Genomic DNA, 20,512 nt, shown 5'->3' on the forward strand with positions numbered 1-20,512 from the left:
CCGTGCTCGTGTCCTGCCCTGTGTGCCGGGGCACGGTGGCCACCACCTGCAGCCCCACTCGCCCGCAGCCACCTCCCCCCGTGTCCCGCAGCTCCGCGGTCCCTGTCCCAGCGCAGCACCGCGGGGCCGGCCGCCAGAGGAGGCTGTTGCTCCGCCAGAGCGCACCGGGGCTCTCCGCCGGGATTGAAGCGGCCACGGAGCCGGGGCTGCTCCCTCGGGCCGGTTCGGGGGCGGACGGGGCAGAGACTTCACCGGGTCCGAGCGCGGCGCTGCCCTCACTGCATCGGGTGGGGAATCACGGAGAGGCCGCGGGAGAGCCGCGGCTCGGGGCAGTCCCGAGGAGCTGGTGCCGAGCCGGTGGGTGATGCCTCCTCCCGCAGCGGCAGGGCTGAGCGCTGGGGCGGTGCTCGGCTTCGAACCCATCATTCTGGTCACGGAGTTCACTCCCCGGATTTGGGCGGCAGGGCGGAGCAGGGCTCAGTGTCAAAGCCGCGGCACCCTCCCCATGGGCCCCTGGCAGCTCTGCAGGCACAGAGAGCGAGGAACCAGGAGCAGGGGAGATGAAAATCCTCCTGAAAGTGCGATCGATCATCCAGCTCCTTCCTCGCCTGCTCTGCTCGGCCCGAGCGGGCGCCGCGGCAGCTGCTGAGATGAGAGCCCCTGTGTGCCCTGACTCCTGTCCCCAGCCCCTGTCGTGCCATGCCCCACAATCCAGCTCTTGGGGTTAATGGCACCTGAATGATGCCATGGAGGCTGCTGCTCCATAACAGCTCTAATAGCTCTGATCCATAACCACCGGCTGTGGTGGTGCCAAGATGCTGGCATGGGGAGGCTGGGGCTGGGTGGTGCTGATATTTGAGGCCTGGCGGCAGCCCCATGCCATACATGGTGTGCCGGCTGGCAGCACAGGCAAGCAGCCTCCCAAAATGGGGTTTTTATTACAGCCATACATCACTGCGGCGCCTGATGCGGGCAGACGGCAGCGATTTTTCTTCGTGGTTTACAGACAAATGAGGGGAAGGAAAATTGATGTGAACTTTGCTATAGCGAGAGGTCGGGCGCGGGCAGGGAGCTGGTTATGGATGAGCCGGGGGCTGCCTGGTCCCGGCCCTTCTCTGGGCTGGATGGCTGGGAGCACTGCAGCGGCAGGGCCGGGAGCATCGTGTCCAGTGTGGGGACTGTGCTGCAGCTCTAGTGGCTGGAGGAGGGGGAGCTCTGGCTTTCCCAGCCCCCATTGCCCGCAACACGTCCTGAGCAGGCGGCTGTGCCCGTCCCTGGCTGTGGGGATGCTCGGAGGGATGCTAAGGGGGAGCATGTGGGCAGGGTGATTAATTCCAGCCGGGATTCAGTAGCGCTGCAGACGCTGTTTGGACGTGCAGCATCGGGTGAGCTGCTGTCAGCGCCTTCTGTCGACGACTCGACTGCTTTTACCACTGTTAAAGATGCCTGCAACCACCACAGTCCTGCCCAGTATAAGATAACAGTTAATACCCTCCAATTGCGCCTATCAGCTTCTCCATAAGGCCCATAAATATTAATACAATTCTAATTAGTTCCTTTAAATACATTACCTAAGTGAAGCGTTTCCTGGGCAATAAATCAGCGGCAGTTCAGCACCATTAAGCAGATCATGCACTCTCCCCGCCTGTCCCGTGGCCAGTCCTGCTTGCCAAGGGATGGGGCCCACAGCAGCCTGTGCTGTGCCATGTGAGGGCTGGTGGTGCTCCTGCCTTGGGAGTTTCCAGCTGTGGGATGGGAAAGGAGGTGGGTTCTGGGGCTGGAACAGCCATGTGCTGGTGTCTGCTCTGATGCCTTCCTGCTGTGCTCGAGGGCTCTCCCAGCCCATGTCATGACAAAGCAGCTCTGCATGGGGAGGATGCATTGTGCGGTGGTTGCACTGGAAAAGAGCAAATACCAAACTCATTTGCTTGAGGAGAAATTAATACAGTGTGAAACACGTAGTGGGTGATTTAAGAAGTGAATTTAAAATCTCAACACTAATAGATTTTTTCATAAGGTCAGAGGAAAGATTAAACTCTCCAGACAAGCACAGCACTTGCTATTTCCAGCTTCGTTTGCACCATAAATATTTGGGGCTGGTGCCATGTGCCTGCGCTGCCCATGTGGGTCAGATCCTGCTCGCCTTGGTGAGGTGATCTCAGATCCAGGCCTGGTGCTGTGTGAGCAGCAATGTCCCGGCATGCTGCCATTTCCAGCTCCTCTTCCCACTGCCCAGCAGGGACCAGGATTGATAGTAAGAGATTTGAAAGGCTCCAAATGCGGAGGTTGTATCACGGAGCCACCCCATCCATCACGAGACGTCCATTATTAAGTAACACCCTGCACGCTGGGCTGATTTCACACCTTATCTGAACCCAGCAGCTGTGCCCTAAATCCTGAGCGCTGTGACTGTCTGGAGGAATTCGGCTGCCTGTGCTCAAAATTAGTGTTAGCATCTATCATTTCCCCACACCAAATGGCTTTTGTGTCGGCACTTGGCAGCACTCATCTGTCACAAGGGCTCTGGCTGCCCAGGTCTGTCCCCTCTCTGTCACTTGCAGGACCCCGCGATGGCAAAACATCACCCAAAGGACAAGTGAAGCCGTTGGGCCTCTCCCTTCTGCCCGGGCTGGTGGCACCGCTGGTGGCGAGCACCTCCTCCGTCCCCTTTGGCACAGCAGGCACCAGCTCTGCTCCTGGCTGGGCTGTCCCCATCCCTCCATCCCCATGCAGCCAGGCACAGCCTGCAGCCCCTGTCTGGGCACGTGGTTCGCGGTGCCATGGTGCCGCGGTGCCGGGCCCCTCCTGGCTGCTGCTGCCTGCAGCTGTCCCTGGCGAGGAGCTCCTGCCAGGCAGGCGATGCTGGAGCTGTCGGTGTGATGAAAAGCCTCCTGCAGCAATGCAGATAACATACAAGCACAGGTCAAGCGAGGCCCCTGTAGCCCATCCATCAGGCGCAGCAGCTACAGGCGCTCCCTGTGCCACCATCTGATGCACGTTATCCGGCACAAATGTGTATCTTCCCCCAAGGTTAAACGGATGAGTGAGGTTCAGGCACTGACAGCTCCGCCTGCCCCGGCGCGAGCGATAAACGAGCTGCAACAACCAGAGGGAGAAAAAAAGGGTTTGTTTTCTGTCAGATTCTCCTTTTGATGGTGCTGGCATGAGGACAGCGGCAGCACAGGGACAGAGGAAGCGGATCAGCTCCCGGTGCGGCCGTGGGGCGGGTGGTGATGGGTGATGTCACAGCCATGGTGGCTGTCACCGTATCACCGGTGGTGATGGACGGGCGGGAGCGAGGACTTGCCATGGCTCTGGCGCATGTGCTCAGTGCAGCCCCAGCACAGTGCCGAGCTGTGCCCACTGTGTCTCTGGCTCTGCCTGCTCCGGGCACTGCTGGTGCTGGGGCTGAGCACGGTGCTGCGGTGCATGCCAGGCCGGCGTCCTGCCACGCTGCCACTGCCCTCGCTCAATGTCACACTTGGAGCCTGTCAATGTGAAGAAAGGGTTGCGGGCGATAAGTGATCGCGCTGTCAGCCCCGGGCGCTGATTTACCACGGCGGCGCTAACGGAGCACGGATTTCTCTTAATCTAAATTGAAAACTACTCAAGTAGAAAAATAATTTCATTGCTTCGTGTTGAAGGGGCGGGGGGAGAGGGAGGGGAAGAACTGCACAGGGCGGGGGGCCTGGGGCTGCCCGTGCCCCCCATGGCTTGCTCCCAGTCCGGGGCAGCACCGCCAGCCCATCAATCTGGATCTGCAGTATGAAATACCTGGAGGGGCTGGGAGTGGGAATGGGAATGGGCTGTGCCAGTGTGAGGGGTCTGGCGCATGGCCATTTCAGCATGGGGATCCCCATGCTGAATCCCAGCATTCAGGAGGTCAGGATTCAGGTCTGCAGGAGTCATTTTCCATTAGCCAGGAGATGGGACAGGGGTGGGGGGGCCACAGCGTGGTCCCAGCCCCACTCGAGGCTATGCCGCAGGTCCCCGGTGCTGGCACAGGTGGGGATGTGCTGCCTTGCAGAGAGATGGGTAATTTGGAGTGCGAGCAAATTCTGGGCGCATTTGCTGAGCTGGGTAATAACGTGCCCAGCGAGCTGCAGCCCGAGCACGCTGCCAAATTAAAGGGATTTTTTTCCCCTTTAATTTAAAAGTCACCGTTGGGAAATCTCCGTTGGCCACGGCACTGATTTCCCCCCGGCCGCCTTCCTGCAGAAACCTTTAATTTTGATTGTCACACTTTGTGGAGTTTAACTCGAAGAAACAGAGCCATAAATAAGGTGCTGCTCTGGCTCCGAGGCTCCAGCTGTGCCGGGATGGTGACAGCACCAGTATGGCGGGATGGCAGGATGGGCATGGGCATCCCACCAGGACCATGGCAGGGGTTGCACTGGACCCCTTTGGCCTTGGAAGGCAGCACCAGGGAGGGTGTCAAAGGCTGCAGGTTTGGCTCTGGGCTCCACTCTGTCACTGGCATGCTGTGGGGCCGGAGGAGCTGCCATGGGCAGCCTGGGGCATCTCCCGGTGTCTCTGGTCCCCACAGCTTGGTGGAACCAGCGTGTGACCCGTCCTCTCCCTGCTGGGGGTTTGGGAGGGAACCGCCTGGCAGCCTGGCTTGGCGCAGAGCTGGTGTGAGCTCTGGGAAGGTTCCAGCCCGTTTGCATTTCACCCTTCAGTAATTTCACATTTACAGGTGCAATTAAGAGGCCAGCCTGGCGTCATGAAGCCATCAGTGTGGAGAGACCTGAATCCTGACCGGCTCCCATGTGTGTTTCCATCCCTGGCCATCCGTCTGTCCGTGGTCACATCGCGGTGATGCTGCAGTAACGGACCTCGACTACATTAGATGAGGTCTGTTTAACTTCAACGCTGCCTGAGCCCTTCAGGTGGTGGCACAGGGCACAAGCAGGGGGGAGTGGTGGTGTTGAATGGTGACCACAGCACAACCAGGGCTGTGTCCGTGCCATGTTCATCGCCTCAGCAACCCTGTGTTTTACAGGCAACCCACCAATGCAGCACTGCTGGCTGGACCGTGATGCCCAGGACACCACCAGCAGCACATCCCTCCTGTCCCCCTTCTCCCACTGCAGTGGGACACGGCTCGGAGAAGCCGTCTTTCCCTTTAAGCTTCCTCCCAGTTTAATTGGATAGGTTCGAGCCCCAGCTCATGATTTCTGCAGCAGTTTGGTCTGAGATTTCTTCCTTTGCCTCCATTATCCACTCTGATTAACTGAGGTGCCCCTGTCAGCGCTGCTCGGTGGCGCGGGGAGCGCCGGCGAGAACCTGTTAAAATGCATGAGCCTCTCCTAGCCAGCGATGCCCAACTGCAGGACGGGGGTGCAGCTGTGGGGTGGGGGGGCTGTCCGGGGCTGGTGGCGGTGCTGGGGTCCCGCGGGGTGGAGGGCTGCAGGCAGGGCCTCACCATCCTCCGTACTGCGGCTTTTCCAGTTCGCAGGCGCTCATTTCACATTCCAGCTCCAACTTGTTCCCTTTTTTTCCATTTTAATAACACCAAAAGCATCCGGAAGCACTGCAGCACCCGCGGAAGAGCGAGAGCTGACATAATTAAAAAGTGGCTTCAATCAGGCTGTTTTCCTAATGGTTTGTCCTATCAGCCCACACGGCCCTGCACCCCCGTGCTCCCAACCCCCTGAGGCATCATTTACATTCCTTAATAACCCCTCATCACTATTCATGACGTGGGGAGGGCAATAACGGCTGAGTGCACAGCACTAATTCAATTTCTGCGAGGCTCAGTGTGTTTAGTTAATCACCGCGGGACCCGGGTTACTCAGTACAATTATTTATTCAGAATTAGATCTCAAAGCATCTGGATTGAAACCTGAACTCGTGATAAAATGAAGCCGGGATTCGGCTGCCCCCGCCGCCGTCCCGCACCGCGCTCAGCCGCTGCTCCCGCACCAGCGCCCAGTGCCGCGCTCGGGGCAGCCTTTGCGGGTCACTTCTGGGTGCTGGCGGCAGAGAGGGGCTCTAGAGCAGGCGTGCGGGGGCCGGGGCCCTGCCTGCAGCAGCAGCACGGCCTGGGGGGCTCCCACATGCTCGGGCTTCGCCCCCGGCTGCGTGCGGGGGCTCGGGGTATCCTCCCTGCACGGCGCAGGTGCTGCCCCCGCTGTCTCGTTCCCATTCCGGGCTCTCAGCGCCGGTGCTTTCACAGTCCCCAGCAGCGGGGCTCTGCCGGGTTTGCAGCCGTCAGGGTGAGAAACGGCCCCTGAGCTGCTGCGCCTCTCCCGCGAGGCTGCCGGCTCCCGGCGATCACGTTTTATTTAGGGCAGTTAATGCAGCAGCTTCTCAAATTCCTGACTTTGTTTTTCTGAATGTTCCCCCCCCAGTCCTCCCGGGGAAGCGAATTGACCGTGCTCTATCCCTTCCTCTAACGAGGAGAGGCTGCAGGCAGGAGGTGCCGTTCTGAGTGAAGACTATTCACAGATCATAGGACCATGGAATGGTTTGGGTTGAAGGGGCCTTAAAGCTCCTCCAGCTCCAACCCCTGCCACGGGCAGGGACCCCTTCCACTGGAGCAGCTTGCTCCAAGCCCCTGTGTCCAACCTGGCCGTGAGCATCCCTGGTGCCTGCCTGCATCCGAGGTCTCCTGCTGCACTTTGCAGGTTTTACAGCCATGGGGGTATTTATTACCCTGGGTCAGCGCTGCTCGAGGGATCCAGCTGTGCCCCGGCTGGAAGGACCCCAACGCTGCACACGGCAGAACCAGAGGATGCGCTGATGAACCCTTTATCCCATCTTCCACACACAGATTTGTCATGTTAATTCTGGCATGATGGATGCCGCTGCTCTGTAACGGAGCCACGGTGTTATAAATGTGGCTCAAACAAATTGACGAGAGCCAGACCAATGAATCTAATCGGTTTATTATTGCTATTACAGCAAGCAAAACAGCGCTGGGCGGCCGGGGAGTCTCTGCTCTGCCAACAGCACGCACCCCACTTCCCCAAAGTCACTGGTTTTATACTCTTCTTCATCCGATGTACGTGTCACTTCCTGGCGTATCTGCGTCGTTGTGACCCGTTGATAAGGGGTCTCATGCTGCCTCCCGGTGGGTGTGGGGAGGAAGGCTCCTTATCCCCTTGCCCCATACACCCTTTACTTTACCGGATGCCTGCGGTCAATGAGCAAAATGTCGTAATTTTCCAATAACTCTTAAGCAAGCAAGATTTGATTAACAAACGGGAATTTACTCATTACACCGGGACGCTCCAAACGTTATCCACATCTTTAATTTGGTGGGCGCTGAGCGCGGGCTCCCGCCGCGATGTGCGCAGCAGCCACAGGCGGTGCCGTGCGGGAGCTCCGCAGCTCGGAGCCCGTTTCTAACGCTAAGTCACAATAAATCCCGCCAGGCTCTTTAATTGCTCCCATTTGTTAAGCTGCGAACGCTGAACAACGGTTGAGCGTTGGAACGGTTCGGGTGCAGCCGCTGACGCTGCCGTCCAGCGGTGCGCACGGGGCGCGCTGGCGCGGGGCTCGGCGGAAGGATACAGGAACAGGAGGCTGGCGGATGGCGCCGCAGCGCGGAGGCGGCCGCGACCTTTGCCCTCGTAAGGCCGCTTAAGAAGTAGCCCCGGGCGCTTTGCGGCGGTGCCGTGCTTTTTGCCTCTCGCTTTCCGGCAGAGTGGCGCGCTCCCAGGCCCGCCTTACGGCGCGGTGTCGTGCGGCCCCGGTTGTTGGCGACAGTTCCGCGGTGGCGGGGCCCGGCCGGTGCCATGGACGTGGGGGAGCTGCTCAGCTACCAGGTGAGCGGCGGCCACCGGGCCCGGGGGAGCGCCCCGGCTCTTTCTGCCGCCCCGCTGGGGAGGGACGCGGCGGCCCCGGCCGGGAGCGCGGTGCTTGGCCGTTGGTGTCGGTAGCGCCGCAGGGCCGGGCCCGCCGCAGCTCCGGGCGGGCCTCCGTGCGGAGCGTGCCCGGCCGCGCTCGCAGGGCCCCGGTACGGTGCCGCTGAGGCGAGGCCTGTCCTGCCCTGGGACACGAGGAGCCCTGGTGGGAGCCGGTTACCGGGGCTGCTGAGGGCCGCGGCCGCGCCGCTGATGGGTTCTACCGGCCAGACGCGGTTCGGTGCCGCTGCCGGGCCCTCTGCCGAGTAAAACCAGCGCTGGTTTCTGCCCTGTGCTCTCGCTCTTCCTTCCCCTCTTTCAGGACAAACCCCATGCGATTCTCACCGGAGCCCCTGGGAAAGTTTTCCTCCTTGGGAAAGTTTCCTTTTATCCTGTGAATGTTCTGCTCCCGGTGTGTGGCTGCGCCTTGTTCGGAGCTCGGTTATAACGTGGATGGTGTTTCAGCGCCCGGGGGTAGGTTCACGTCCCTGTGTGGCTCGGGGCCGGTGCTGCCTTTCTGTGTGCGGCAGTGTTGGCTGGTACCTCAGTGCCCGGCGTTATCCCAGCACAGGAGCTGTGTGACTCGATCCAGGTCTTAATTCCAGGCACAGGATTCCTTATGGAATGCCTTCCCACATGCCCCCGGTGTGTGTTGTTCTGGGGGGACACCGTGTGTGTACAGAGGTGGAAGGAGCATCCTGCTGCACAGCACGCGTCTGGGTGTCCAGAGGGTGTCCCTGGGAGGTGCACAAGCAAGGAGGGGATGTTGGAGGTTACCTTTTAGTCTGGTGGATTTCTCACCATCTCTTGAGTTCAGACCTCCCCAGTGGGGTTAGGGTTGGGGTGAATACAGGTGAGGGGAGTGAGGAGCAGGAGGTGGATAAACGGCCCTGTTGGTCCTGAGAAGTGGGATTCCCCTCTGCGAGGGCTGAAAGATGGAAACGGGAATTGGAAGGAGCAGGTTCTGCTGCTTCCAGGCCATCAGGTGTCTGCCATGGCTCTGAGTCAGGCAGAGCAGGAGCCTTTCTGTGTTCTTGGAAATGCACACTCTTGTCCACCAGGAGAATCAGATAGAGTGGTTCTGTGGTGCCTGTGCCACAGAAAGGAGTCCAACCTGTGTGTGGTGGAGAAATGAAGGGAGCTCTGTGTTGTTCCCAACTGATGGGCTGTTGCTTCTGTGAGGAGGAAGAGCGCTCAGGGGCTGCTGAGGAGGAGGATGGCTGCTGTCTGGTGCCATGAAGATGGCTGCTGTCTGGTGCCATGAGGCTGCCTTGGGCACAAGCTGGCCCCTTTCCTGTCTTGGGCTGGTTCAGGATCTCCTTTACCATTGCTGCAGGGGTTGCACTGGCTGTTGGGGGCAGATGTTGTACTCCTCAGCCATCTGATTTTAATCTCTTGCTGCAGATGAATCTGTCTCCTCAGCTTTCCTCAGCAGAGCCCACAATAATTGCTTTACTCTTGCACTGTTTTGAATTTGTCTCCTCTAAATGCCTGATCTGTGCCCTTGCTTAATCAAGATGATGTTCTCCCTCGCTGCCAAGCCCGGCGTGGAAGAGTTTGGGCGCTGTGCCACCGACTCAGCACCACGTGTGGGGAAAAGGAGCCTCTTCCGACAAAAAATACAATTAAACAGCACCTGGCAGTTTATACAAGCTCAGAAATCCATAAACTTTATGTGTTGCTGCAAAACAGTTGCAGATGGTCTGAGCTGATGGTTAAATATCGCTGCTGTTCTGCCTGGCTCCTATATCTGGTCTCCCATTATGGGGGTAACGGAGGGGACAGAGCCAACCCTGGCTCTTCCAAGAGATTCCTTCCAGTTGGGAGTAATAATGGAGCCTGCTTTAGCTGCCATTCAGTGCAGCTCTCGCTGCTGTGAGTGATCATTACAAACTGTTCATTTTTTTAATGCACTATTAGTAAACTCAGATAACAGAAGCAGCAGCAGGTAAGGGATGAGGTCTGACTTGGGCTGGGCCGTCTGCTCACTGGGAATGGGCTGAGTGTGGTTTGTAGTGAGATGAGTCCCTGTGGATCAGCAAAGGCACGATTGCTGCTGCTGTAGCTCATTCCCTGTAAATCTGCACTGGAATGGGTCCCCTGGTGCAGGGGCCGCTTGGCTGTGCAGGGTTTTAACTCCAGCCTTGTTGTCCTGGTTCTTCTCATCCTGCTTTTGGCTTCAAACATGGAGCTGTCACTGGCCCCATGTGGCAGAGCCTGCGTGTACTTGCTGGTGTGCTGGTACCCAGGCTGGTGCGCTGGTACCCAGGCTGGTGCACTGCCGGCTGCAGCTGAGCTTTCAGTTTACTTTTTGCTGTGTTATCCCTGGCCATCAAACCAGGGCAGGGAAGGTCCCTGCCCCGCGGGGTCCCAAAGGCTGCACTCCTCAGGGTGGGTCTGGAGAGGATGAGGGCTCTTTCTCTCTGACAGTAATAATCCATATCCATGGGAGTACAGAGCATGACTTGTGATTCGGTTGCCTCAGCTTATGTGAGTTTGAGCTCTTGGGGCTTGCTGAGATTTCTGGATTTTCCTGGTAGCAGTTCCCCATTTTTGACACTCAGTCCTGCACCATCCGAAAGTGTGGGGTTTCGGGAACAAACCCCAATCAAAGTACAGTTATCAAAGCTTGGTTCATCACAAATGCTGGATGCAAAATGAAGACGTTAGTGACGATACCTCTAGAGACTGGGGCTTGCCCTCAGGGGTCCTGCCCTGGCAGCTCCTGCAGCGCTTGCTGCTGTGGCAGCTCAGGGCACGCTGCGGCCGCTGCAGGAGCTGCATCACTTAGGAAGATTTATTTCAGGTTTCATTAACAATTTCTGAGCTCGCAGTAACGAGGTTACGTACAAAGCAGATGTTTCAGTAATGTGAAACTCCATTACAGAGGCTCCTCCAAACCTGCCTGGTGCTCAGAGAAGGCTGGAAGCAACTGGGGGCCTAAACGACATTCTTGGATCTGATGGGATGCTTAATCTTGATATTAATGTGCTACCAGTGCTCTGAGGGAGACAGGCCGTGGGCAGAGCCTGTCCTGTGCTTGGGGTATGGTTGCTGTCATGTCTGCTGGGTGCTTGTGCTCCAGGGGCTGTGACCAGTGGGTGCTTCCAGGGCAGGTCTGTGCCCACCTATGGTCTGTCCTTACTGCAGAGCACATATGGCTGGGTCTGGGAGGGAAATAAAGGTAATTCCCTTCACCAGTCATGAGCTTTTGTTTACTTGCATTTTATAAATGTCAACTTCTTAAAGCCCTTTTGCATTTGCTGCTTTTTGTGTGGTGATATCAGCGTTAGATTTAAATGAAAATGTCTTTGGAATAAATTACTGTGAATGCTCTGCGCTCCGTGGAACAGAATTAAGCTTAACTAACAAAACAATCCCACACTGCTCTTCTTGTGCCTTTACTCATGAATCCCAGCTCCTGGCCAAATGCACCTTAGCACAGCTGATTATAAACCCCATGTTTTACTTTGCAAACGAACTTTCCCTTCCCTACCAGAAAGCAAAACTTGTTTTGATGTGCATGAAGCTGTGACACTGTTTAAATGAATGTGTTAGGGCACAACGTATGTGTTTGCACAGCATCACTGTGAGGATGGTGGGACACAGGCACAGGGTGCCCAGAGAAGCTGTGGCTGCCCCATCCCTGGCAGTGTTCAAGGCCAGGTTGGACACAGGGGCTTGGAGCAAGCTGCTCCAGTGGAAGGGGTCCCTGCCCGTGGCAGGGCATGGAACTGGGTGAGCTTTAAGCTCCCTTCCAACCCAAACCATTCCACGATTCTGTGGTTCTATGGACATGCACCAGTGTCAGCACAGCAGTGGATGTGCTTAATTCTTGTTGGTTGGTGACAGTCTTCAAGCAAATGCAAACCTCAGGAGAGTCAATGGGCAGAGGCTGATGCTCACCTTGAACCAGCAGCCCCTGACCATGGGAGCTGGGCAGGCACTAGGTGCCTCCCTCCAGCCCCTGTTCCTTGGTTTCAGTAGTGCTGGAGAACAGCAATATTCTGAGTGAGGTTTTGCATAACATCAATAACAGAAGGAAAAACCTTAATGCCCACTTAATGTGTTTGCTGGGAATTCAATTACTGCCTATTGCTGCTCTGTTGCAGCATTAATAATTGCACACAGGGCAGCTCCATAATTTATCATAATGATTCCTGGGATGTGTGACAGAAGATTCCTCCCCCCAACAGTGCACAAATACAAAAAGGATAAAGCAGTTGAGGCTGAGGCAGGGTGTAAATGCTGCTGCTGAGGGTGTGCTCGGAAGAAATGGCTTGGTGTCATAATGGAGTTTTAATTTGGATTTGTTGAGGTGGTGCAGCCCCTGCCCATGGTCCCTCTCTGCATCTGACACCCCTCTGGTCCCTCTTTACAGCCACGCCTCACTGAGGGGTTTGTTCCTCTTTTAATGCTTAGAAATGAGTATGGAATGAGATTCTGAGCCCTGGGCACAGAGCAGCCGGGGCAAATCTTGTGGGGCCTTTTGCTAGAGGGTTCAGGATTCCCTGTTTCTGTTGCTGTGTGTAATGCTGGTCTGTCACGGGTGGGTCGGGATGAACTGGCTGTTACTGAGTGAGGGGAAGGGCAGGGACCTTTGTCTCTAAGGGCGCTGAGTAAGGAACATGTATTTACCATGGGTTTTTCCTTAGTCGGTTCCTTTAGAAGAGCACCTTTTCTCTTTTTCTTTATTGGGTTGCTCATTGCTTGGGGAGGGTTTGAACTCCTGGTTGTTGACAATGGCACATTTGTTTCTAAATGGATCTGTGTGAAATTAGACTTTAATGTACCTAGAAGAGAAGTAATAGGAATTTGCTTTAAAAAGAGCCCCAACAACCATCCCCCCCCATCCCTCAACCCCTTCTGGCAAATGAATTTTCATTTCAAAGAATCTCTGGGTATGCTTCTACTTCCCAGCTATTGAATTATGAGCTGAGTAACTGCTTTAAAAGTGCATGGGAGCACTTTAGAAAAGTTTAAAGTCTGGAATGTTCTGTCCCTAATGGAAGTGGAAATGGCAGAGAGGATGTAGGGAGGAAGGAGATGGATAACAGGTTTGAACAGGTCTAGCTGGGGGCCAGCACCGAGAGCTTCCATTTGTGCTAACTGGGAGCAGAAACTTGTGGTGATAACTTGGTAACCCTGCAAACAGCCCAGCTGGCGGCCAGGCTGGTCCAGCTGGCTTCTGGGTGTAATGGGCACTTTGGGGGCCTTCTGGGTGCCATGGGCACTTTGGTGCTGCTTGGGTGGAGTCTTTTGTTGGGTTGGGTTTTGGGTTTTGTTTTGCATCTCTCCCAGGGCAGGGTTTTCCTGGGAGCAGAGCTTTCCTTTGCTGGCTTTCCCTTTCCATGGAGGTAAATAGCTGCTGGATGCTCCCTGAGCTGTGCAGAGGAGCAGCTGGAGCTGACCTGCGGTGTGCACGTGCCGCTCAGGATTGCAGCTGGAATGCTGTAGGAACAGTGATGGGAAGTCAAAGTGTTTTTCCTGTGGTCATTGTTCTTAACACACAGGCTGCTTCCAAATGGTAAAGAATTAAGCTTTCTTGTAGGTGTAGAGCATGGGCTGCTCTGTTCCAGCCTGGTTGTCCTTCAGAAAAATAAGACACACCAAATTTAATATCCTTGTAGTGCTTGAGGGGAGAGCTTCTTCTTCTATTGCAAATGCTGCCATCCATTTTTGCCTAGATTAAACCACAGGATCAGGGTTAATGGACTTTTTCCTTGTCCCTGGCAAATTACCTTTAATTTTGACAATTAAATAGAAATTGTGGCACAAAATCATGGGTCAGTGGCTGGGGCTGGACTCCTGCCTCGGAAGCCGTAGCCTTTGCCTGCGGAGATGTTTTCCTGGGAATGGTGTTCATAGATCAAACAAGGTAGGATGTTGACACAGCTCTTGGCAGAGGCATTCATCTGCCCATGTGATGTTCCACTTCACTAAATTAATTTCCTTTCCCATTTTCAGAGCTGTTGAGCGCTGTGTAAGCAAATGTTTGAAGCCACTTGTACAAATTTCCTCGGTGTGTCTTGTAATACTGGAGTTCTGCCTTGCAAGGGTTGCAAGGACTTGTACTCATTCCTCTCTTTCCCTGGCTGTAGCCTAACAGAGGGACAAAAAGGCCCCGGGATGAAGAGGAAGAGGAAATCAAAGCCCGTCGGAAGCAGGCGAGCACGCGGGAGCACGGCCGTCACCGGGAAGAGGAGTCGGCTGTGCTTGAGGAGACTGATGATGAGAAGAAGAAACTCCTTCAGATAATTGAGAGGGATGGTGAGGAGGAAGAGGAGGAGGTAAATCACCAGTGTCCTGTGGGAAAGGGAAGGTGGGGAAAAGGAGCAAACACTAAATCACTTCTCTGATTTCCATTTCTTGGCGTGCAGATGATGAGACCAGCTGGTGATTTCCACATGCCTCATGCAGCGTGAGGTTACAGTTTTACTTCCCTGCCCCATGGAGTGTTCATGAATTCCAGACAGGGCTTGTCACAGATATCCTCTGAGGGCTTAAGGGGGGGCATGAGGAAGGAGGAAGGGAAAGCTTTCAAGCCTAATCTCTGCTTTAGGCTGGAATTGCCTTCTAAAATGTATTTTTAGGAAGCAGCTTGTGTTTGATCCCATTTCCTCACTGTTGTTCATCAGTGCCCCAGCCATGCAGCACCTCCCTTCTCCCCTCTCTGGAGCTGTGCAGCAGCAAATAACCATTCTGCTGTGCAGGAAAGGTCTTGGGTCAGAGGGCGGGTGGCAGCTGTCAAGGGTAAGTGATTTCAAGCCTTCGAGACAGAAATTCAATGCAGCATTGGCCTTTCTGCCAAGGGCCAGGGAAAAGATCACTTTATAAATGTGACACGTGGATTGGTATAAATCTCGAAGATATTTGCTTCCTGCTGCCTGTTTGATAAAAACCCAAGTGATATTCACCACCACAGGATCATGTAGGTTTGTAAAGTATCACTGTTCTCTGTACACAGCATTACTGGCCTTCCTTTCTGAAAGGCTCCCTGGCTTTTTGATGTTGAGCTATTGCCATGGCAGTGGCTGCTGATAGCGAAGGATAGCGCAGGATTTCTGTATGGGTCAGCTCCTGTGAGATGAATGGACTCAGACAAGGTCCTCTTGACTGGCTGAAGCCTCGTGGATTCCTGCAGTGCACAAGTCCCTTGTCTTTGTCAAGCAGAGCTCACTCAGCCAGACATCTTAAGGACTGACTTCCAAGGCTCCTTTAGACCCAAAGTCTCTCATTTATTATCTTCAATGCAGTTGATGTAAACGCCATTAAAATGTGCTTTGTAGCATGGAATCTGCTGGAAGGGAGCTAATCTGTGGGGCGCCGCAATACTGAATGCAAATTAAATAAAGATACAAATAGAGGAGAGGGGAGAGGTTCCACAAGAAATCTGTGTTGGCAGTGTTTTAATAAAAGTGCACTAAAGTCATGAAGCAGGGAAGGTAACAGCAGTGTGTCTGAGGTGTCGGGTGGGAGCCGGCGTTCTGTCAGTGCTGTGCAGTAAATGTGTGTTGCCAACCGAGAAACACCTCAGAAGCACTTAAAAAAAGTACTAGAGTAAAATATTGATTTTTATTTTTTTCCTTCTGAAACTAGCCATGAAAGCTTATCCAAGTGAGGAAAATACAAAGAACATAAACTGAGGGTGGTTAAATGCAGAGCTGCGAAAGGAAGCAGCACAATGGGCTTCTGGAAAGAAACCGTCCATGATCATGAACTTTACTCTGGTACATCAGAAGCAAAAAGCCTCAGGAGGTGCTGATGGTGCTGGTAATAACGGTTATGGAAGAGCAGTGTGAGGAAGATGAGCCACGGCAGGGTTGGTTTGGGGGTTTTCATTGATGCTCAGGGTCAGAAAGGGTCAGGAGCAGTTCTGGTTCTTTTCCAAGATCCTTCCATCATAAATCATGGTTTAATGACAATCTGACTTACAGGTTTTTGCTCTCAGGAGCTTGCTCAGGTCCTTGTTGGAGTAAATCCACAACTAACAGTAACAGTGTGGGGGTTTTGGCAGGTTTCTGACACTGCTGGGGTAACACCTTGCTCCTGAAGGGTCTGAGCCAGGCCACAGTCTCACCACATCACTGTGCTCTTGGTTTTTCTGGGTAATTGTTCCAGCCATCCCAAGCTGTTTTGTGCTCTCTGGTTTGGTTAGGAGGAACCTTTGGATGAAAGTTCAGTGAAGAAGATGATTCTCACCTTCGAGAAGAGATCGTACAAAAACCAGGAGCTGCGGATCAAGTTTCCTGACAATCCAGAGAAGTAAGATTGTGCTCATCCCCTGCTGCCCTTTTCCCTTTTAGGTTTCAGCCCTGAATCAACTTCTTGACTATACGTATGTTTTTAGTTACACAAGGCTCATGTAACAGCAGTTATCACCATGTTCTAAATTGTATTTGAAACTAGACTTGTTGACACGTCTTGCCTGGCATCTCCTGGAGGATGCTGGGCTCTGCTTTGAGGGGACTGGGCACTGAACACACCTTGTGCACCTTTTCCCTTTTCTTTAGCCATGGTTTTGTCTCCCCAGGTTCATGGAGTCCGAGCTGGATTTAAATGACATCATCCAGGAGATGCACGTGGTCGCCACAATGCCGGACCTGTATCACCTGCTGGTGGAGCTCAACGCGGTGCAGTCCCTCCTGGGGCTGCTGGGCCATGACAACACAGATATCCTTTGGCTGCTAAAGCAGCTCTCATGAGAGAGGCTTTCTACAGGCTTTGCTGTAATCTCCTGTATCCTGCTCTTACAGGCTCCCATGTTTTTCTCTTCTCTCCCATCACACTGAATTTATGTCTTCTTTCTTTTTTTGTTCAAGTGAAAGTCTTCTCTCTTCAAGTAATATTGATTCTGTATTTTTTCAGTGCTGTTATTCTCCTTTCATGTTTTATGACCCTTTCATCCAGGTGTGAGTAGCTGTATTAGGGTGTGGGCAGATGAGAGCACAGGAAGAGCTGAGGTGTGGGTTTAGCAGCTCCTTGAACTGTGAACAACCCTTGCCTGGAACAGCCCCGATGAGAACAGAACCAGTTTGTCCCTTTCTCCTGAGGCTGAGCTGTCACTCCATCAGCTGTTCGCTGCAGGCTCCCTCACCGCAGGCTTGTAGGTGTGGTAAATTCTTAATGTGCCCACACCTTCACTTTGGCGTGCCCAGAGGTTGAGGTTTGAGTAGGCCCTCCAGTTACGGAAATACCGGAGCTGTTTCCGTGCTCAGTTAGTTCTGGTGTTGCTGAACCAATCCCTGTGTGCCCATCCCTTCTGCCTCTGACCATCTGAGGACATTTTGGAGAGTTTTCTGTCTATGCTGTCAGAGACTTTGGTAGCTTTGAACAGTAACTGTCATTTTTTGGATGTGCTGGTGCCTTGATGCTCAGCCGATAGATTGAACTATGCCTGGCTTACCGCTGGGCAGCCTTTAGAAGCAGAGCTCAGCCTGTATTGCTTGTGGCATATTCTACAGTAAATGAAGCTGGAAAATTGTGACACGATGTGGGAGTTGGTGTGTCTGTGTCCTGACAGACACTGGTAGACGGAGGGAGCAGTGAAGCCCAGCAGAAAGTGCTCTAGATGTAGACATGGGACTACAGCAGCTTTTCTTCTTCCTTTTTTATTGATTCATGACCTTAGCAAAGTGATTTATTCTTTATTTTTCTTTGTGTGAAGAAGCAGATAACACTTACCAGCTCCTCTGATGTTTTTTGAAATAGGCAATGTTAAAAGGACCATTGGTGGTAAATGTTGTGGTCTGATGCACAGGTCTTGGTTTTCTTTTTTAGCCCTTTTCCTTAGTGCCATGTACTATCATTCATTCTTTCTAAGTGGGGGCAGTGATCAGAAGGTGGAACCAAAACATTAATATTTTATGGCATATTGCTTCATATTAGAAAGAGTGCTTATGTGTTTGGGTGTGTGACTGGCATCTACCTGAGCCTTGGTGTGGTGAATGCTGGTCCCTGCAAAACACCAGCCCCCACAGCTTCCCTTATCTGTGATCTGGAATAGGAGTCACTTTCAAGTAAGCATTTGTTAAGGATTTACTGCTGTCCTGTGGGAAGCTCCCATGTGCATGACCAGCTTCATGGCTGCCAGCGTTTCAGATGTATTTCTTGCCAGGCACTGCAGGTTTTTGTGTCTCTGTGTAATGGGAAAGTTTACACTGAAGTTCTCATTCACAGGGAGGAGATGAACTCTGGAATAACAGAGCTGGTCCATGGCTGGGGTGCATAGGAACAGAGCTTGCTGTGTTCTGCCAGCCATGGAAAGCCATGTCCTTGGGTCACTGCTGCTGTCAAAGACTTGTCATGGTTTCCACTGTGAACTCTTTTTGCTGAGTTTGCAGCTTGCCTGACAGTCAGTGCAGGGGTGGGAATCTGGGAAAAGTGTATTTCTTGTTATAACACTGCTGCAGTGTTTTCAGACCCGTTGGAAGCGGGACACAAGCTGTAGCAGTGCCTCTCCCGTGTGCCACTGCTTGTGTTCGGGGTACAAACGCCGTCAGGTGGAGCATCCAGACAAAACTCAGTGGATTCAGCTCAAGTTTTCTAATGACTTTTTGTTAAAACAAATAGAAAAGCATTTTAAAAATGAGCTCTTCAAGGAGAGAACTAAACAAATGGCTCTTCGGATGCAATTTAAATGTGGTGGCTTGAGGGACTAATGCAAGGAGACAAAAGCAATGTCCAGGGGGAGCAAATAATCTGCTGAATGATTTGTGCAGTTTTATACAGCACAAGTGAATGAAAGATGATTGCCAGCAAGATTTAGTCATGAAAGACAGGAAAGCTTCAAGTGAGGTTTTGCTTTTCTATCTCCTAAATTTTAGAGGACAACAGATACTCTCACTGGAAGCCTCCACAGAAGCTCCCTCCCAGAAGCCTGCTGAGCTCTTTGCTGAGCTCTCTCAGAAGAGCCTGGCTCTGTTGTCCATCAAGACATGTCCTGTGCATCAAGAAAATGCACAGATAGCTTTGACTTGGTTGAGGAGGGGTTAAAGACAGTTGTGATGGTGCTGCTGCACGTCTTCTGCAGCACCTAGATACAGGTTACTTGGGGTTGGGACAGGCAGCTCTCAGTGAGTCTTCCCTGAGATTTCATGAGTCCTGAGATTTCATACATCTTGTGAAGAAAAGATGTATGAAAATGCTGCTCTACCACTGCTTGTCTCTGAGCAAATGTACAGACAGAAGGACCGGGAGGATCCTTGGCCTGGGCCCTCTAAAGGCATTCATCACTGAGCTGTGCTGAGGACGTGCTGAAAGCTGTGTCTGTGGTTCTGCCCCAGCGGGGCTCAGGCAGGATTGATCAGTGTGTCTGTGAGCACAGGGAAGAGGGTCTAATGAGGTGCAGAGTGTCTCGTAGAACTGTGTTATGTAGCCCAGAGTTAATGAGTGGGAATGGGGCTGGCAGGAGCTGTGCTGTTCCATGGAGAGAGGAACGTGCTGTCCCCATTGGGCTGGGCAGGGGGAGGGCCGTGCTCCTGCAGCTGCTGCGTTGGGCGCATCCTGCTGGGTTAGTGAGGAGCTTGCTGAGAGCAGGACACTCAAATCAGGTTATTGAACTCGTTTCTCTGCTTACATTCAGTCTTGACAGTGCAGGATGGTCCCTGGTTACACCAGTGCTAGCAGTTTTGGTCTGAAAAAATGAGCATAATAAGGAAAGAGCAAGGTTGCCCGATGCAGTGAGCACAATCACATCTGGCTTTACCACTCTAAATGTTGGGATGCCTGGCTTTGGTGCTTTCAAGGACTATGCTGATGCATTCTGTGTGCTCTTGGCTCTTGTGTTCCTGTGCCCACTGCTGCAGTGTTACCACTTGTTTTGGATCCTGTTGGGAGCATGCTGAAACAAGAGCAATCTGCCGTAGATATTACATGTCTGCCCCTCTTGTCAGTTGTCCTTAACGCCTGGCACATGTTTCCATAGCAGTGGTAGACTTGCTTCAAGAGCTGACAGACATTGATACTCTCCATGAGAGTGAAGAAGGAGCTGAAGTCCTCATAGACGCTTTGGTAAGTTGTGAACTCCAGGAATGTCAATGCTTGACGTCTGCTGAAGCACTCCTTTTTGGAAGGAACACGCTCATATTGCAAAACATGCGTAGGCTGGAGATTGTTTTGTGTGGGGAGGGAGCCTGAAGTGATGTTTGTGCCTTGGACTGTGTCCTGCTGAGCTTCATTTGCATTTTTCTTCCTTCTTGCGGGGAAGGGGTGACCTGTTCACCCGTGAAAAGCTGAAGTTCATGGCAGGGCTCTGATCTTTATCTGAAGGACAACGGGGCCACCGTGAGCTTTCAGTCTGGCTTCTTGCACAGGAGTCAGTTGCCTTCTACCCAGGAACTCCTGTTTCAAACCCCCGATCTGTGCTTGAGCTGGAACGTCTTGTTATAGGGAGGGTGTGTGGTTTTCCTAACAAGAAGTACAAGTTTTCATTTAACAGGGGAATGCATTTTACAGGTAGAGGAGGGTTCAGAGGCCATGATCCTTTTTGGTGCAGAGATTAGACAACCTATGTGTGGCAGAGGCTGCATGGCTCACTCTCCTGCCTGGTTAACCCTCTGGAGTGCCTCTTGGCCTCTGTGGTAGGAGACTTCCCCTTTTTCTGGCATCTGGGCTGGATGCAGGAGGAGGATGCCCTCTGGAGAAGTGTTGCCCCCCCCAAA

At 53.4% G+C, this 20,512-nt stretch overlaps 1 protein-coding gene and 1 long non-coding RNA gene across 5 annotated transcripts in view; both read left to right on the forward strand.

Annotated features, from left to right (window-relative positions):
- The first annotated feature begins 225 nt into the window (after nt 1-225).
- Nucleotides 226-5,279, forward strand: LOC130607540 (uncharacterized). Of its 4 annotated transcripts, none has more exons than XR_008974279.1 (3): nt 226-287; nt 4,697-4,815; nt 5,003-5,279. It is a non-coding gene; the product is annotated as an uncharacterized LOC130607540 (long non-coding RNA). The 4 variants fall into 4 exon arrangements; XR_008974278.1 differs by lacking the exon at nt 226-287 and adding an exon at nt 323-357; XR_008974277.1 differs by lacking the exon at nt 226-287 and adding an exon at nt 2,786-3,124.
- A 2,393-nt stretch (nt 5,280-7,672) lies between these two features.
- Nucleotides 7,673-20,512, forward strand: part of CTNNBL1 (catenin beta like 1) — a 42,644-nt gene continuing 29,804 nt past the window's right edge. The window contains exons 1-5 of the mRNA XM_057424769.1: nt 7,673-7,772; nt 13,952-14,140; nt 16,009-16,115; nt 16,384-16,523; nt 19,765-19,862. Of these exons, the coding sequence (XP_057280752.1) occupies nt 7,743-7,772; nt 13,952-14,140; nt 16,009-16,115; nt 16,384-16,523; nt 19,765-19,862 (564 nt within the window). The 5' untranslated portion in view covers nt 7,673-7,742. The remainder of the gene's footprint in view (nt 7,773-13,951; nt 14,141-16,008; nt 16,116-16,383; nt 16,524-19,764; nt 19,863-20,512) is intronic.

Source organism: Pezoporus wallicus, unplaced genomic scaffold (genome assembly GCF_028554395.1).
Source record: "Pezoporus wallicus isolate ANWC-B61680 ecotype Strahan unplaced genomic scaffold, APGP_CSIRO_Pwel_v1 contig_13737, whole genome shotgun sequence".
NCBI classification, from domain to species: Eukaryota; Metazoa; Chordata; class Aves; order Psittaciformes; family Psittacidae; genus Pezoporus; species Pezoporus wallicus.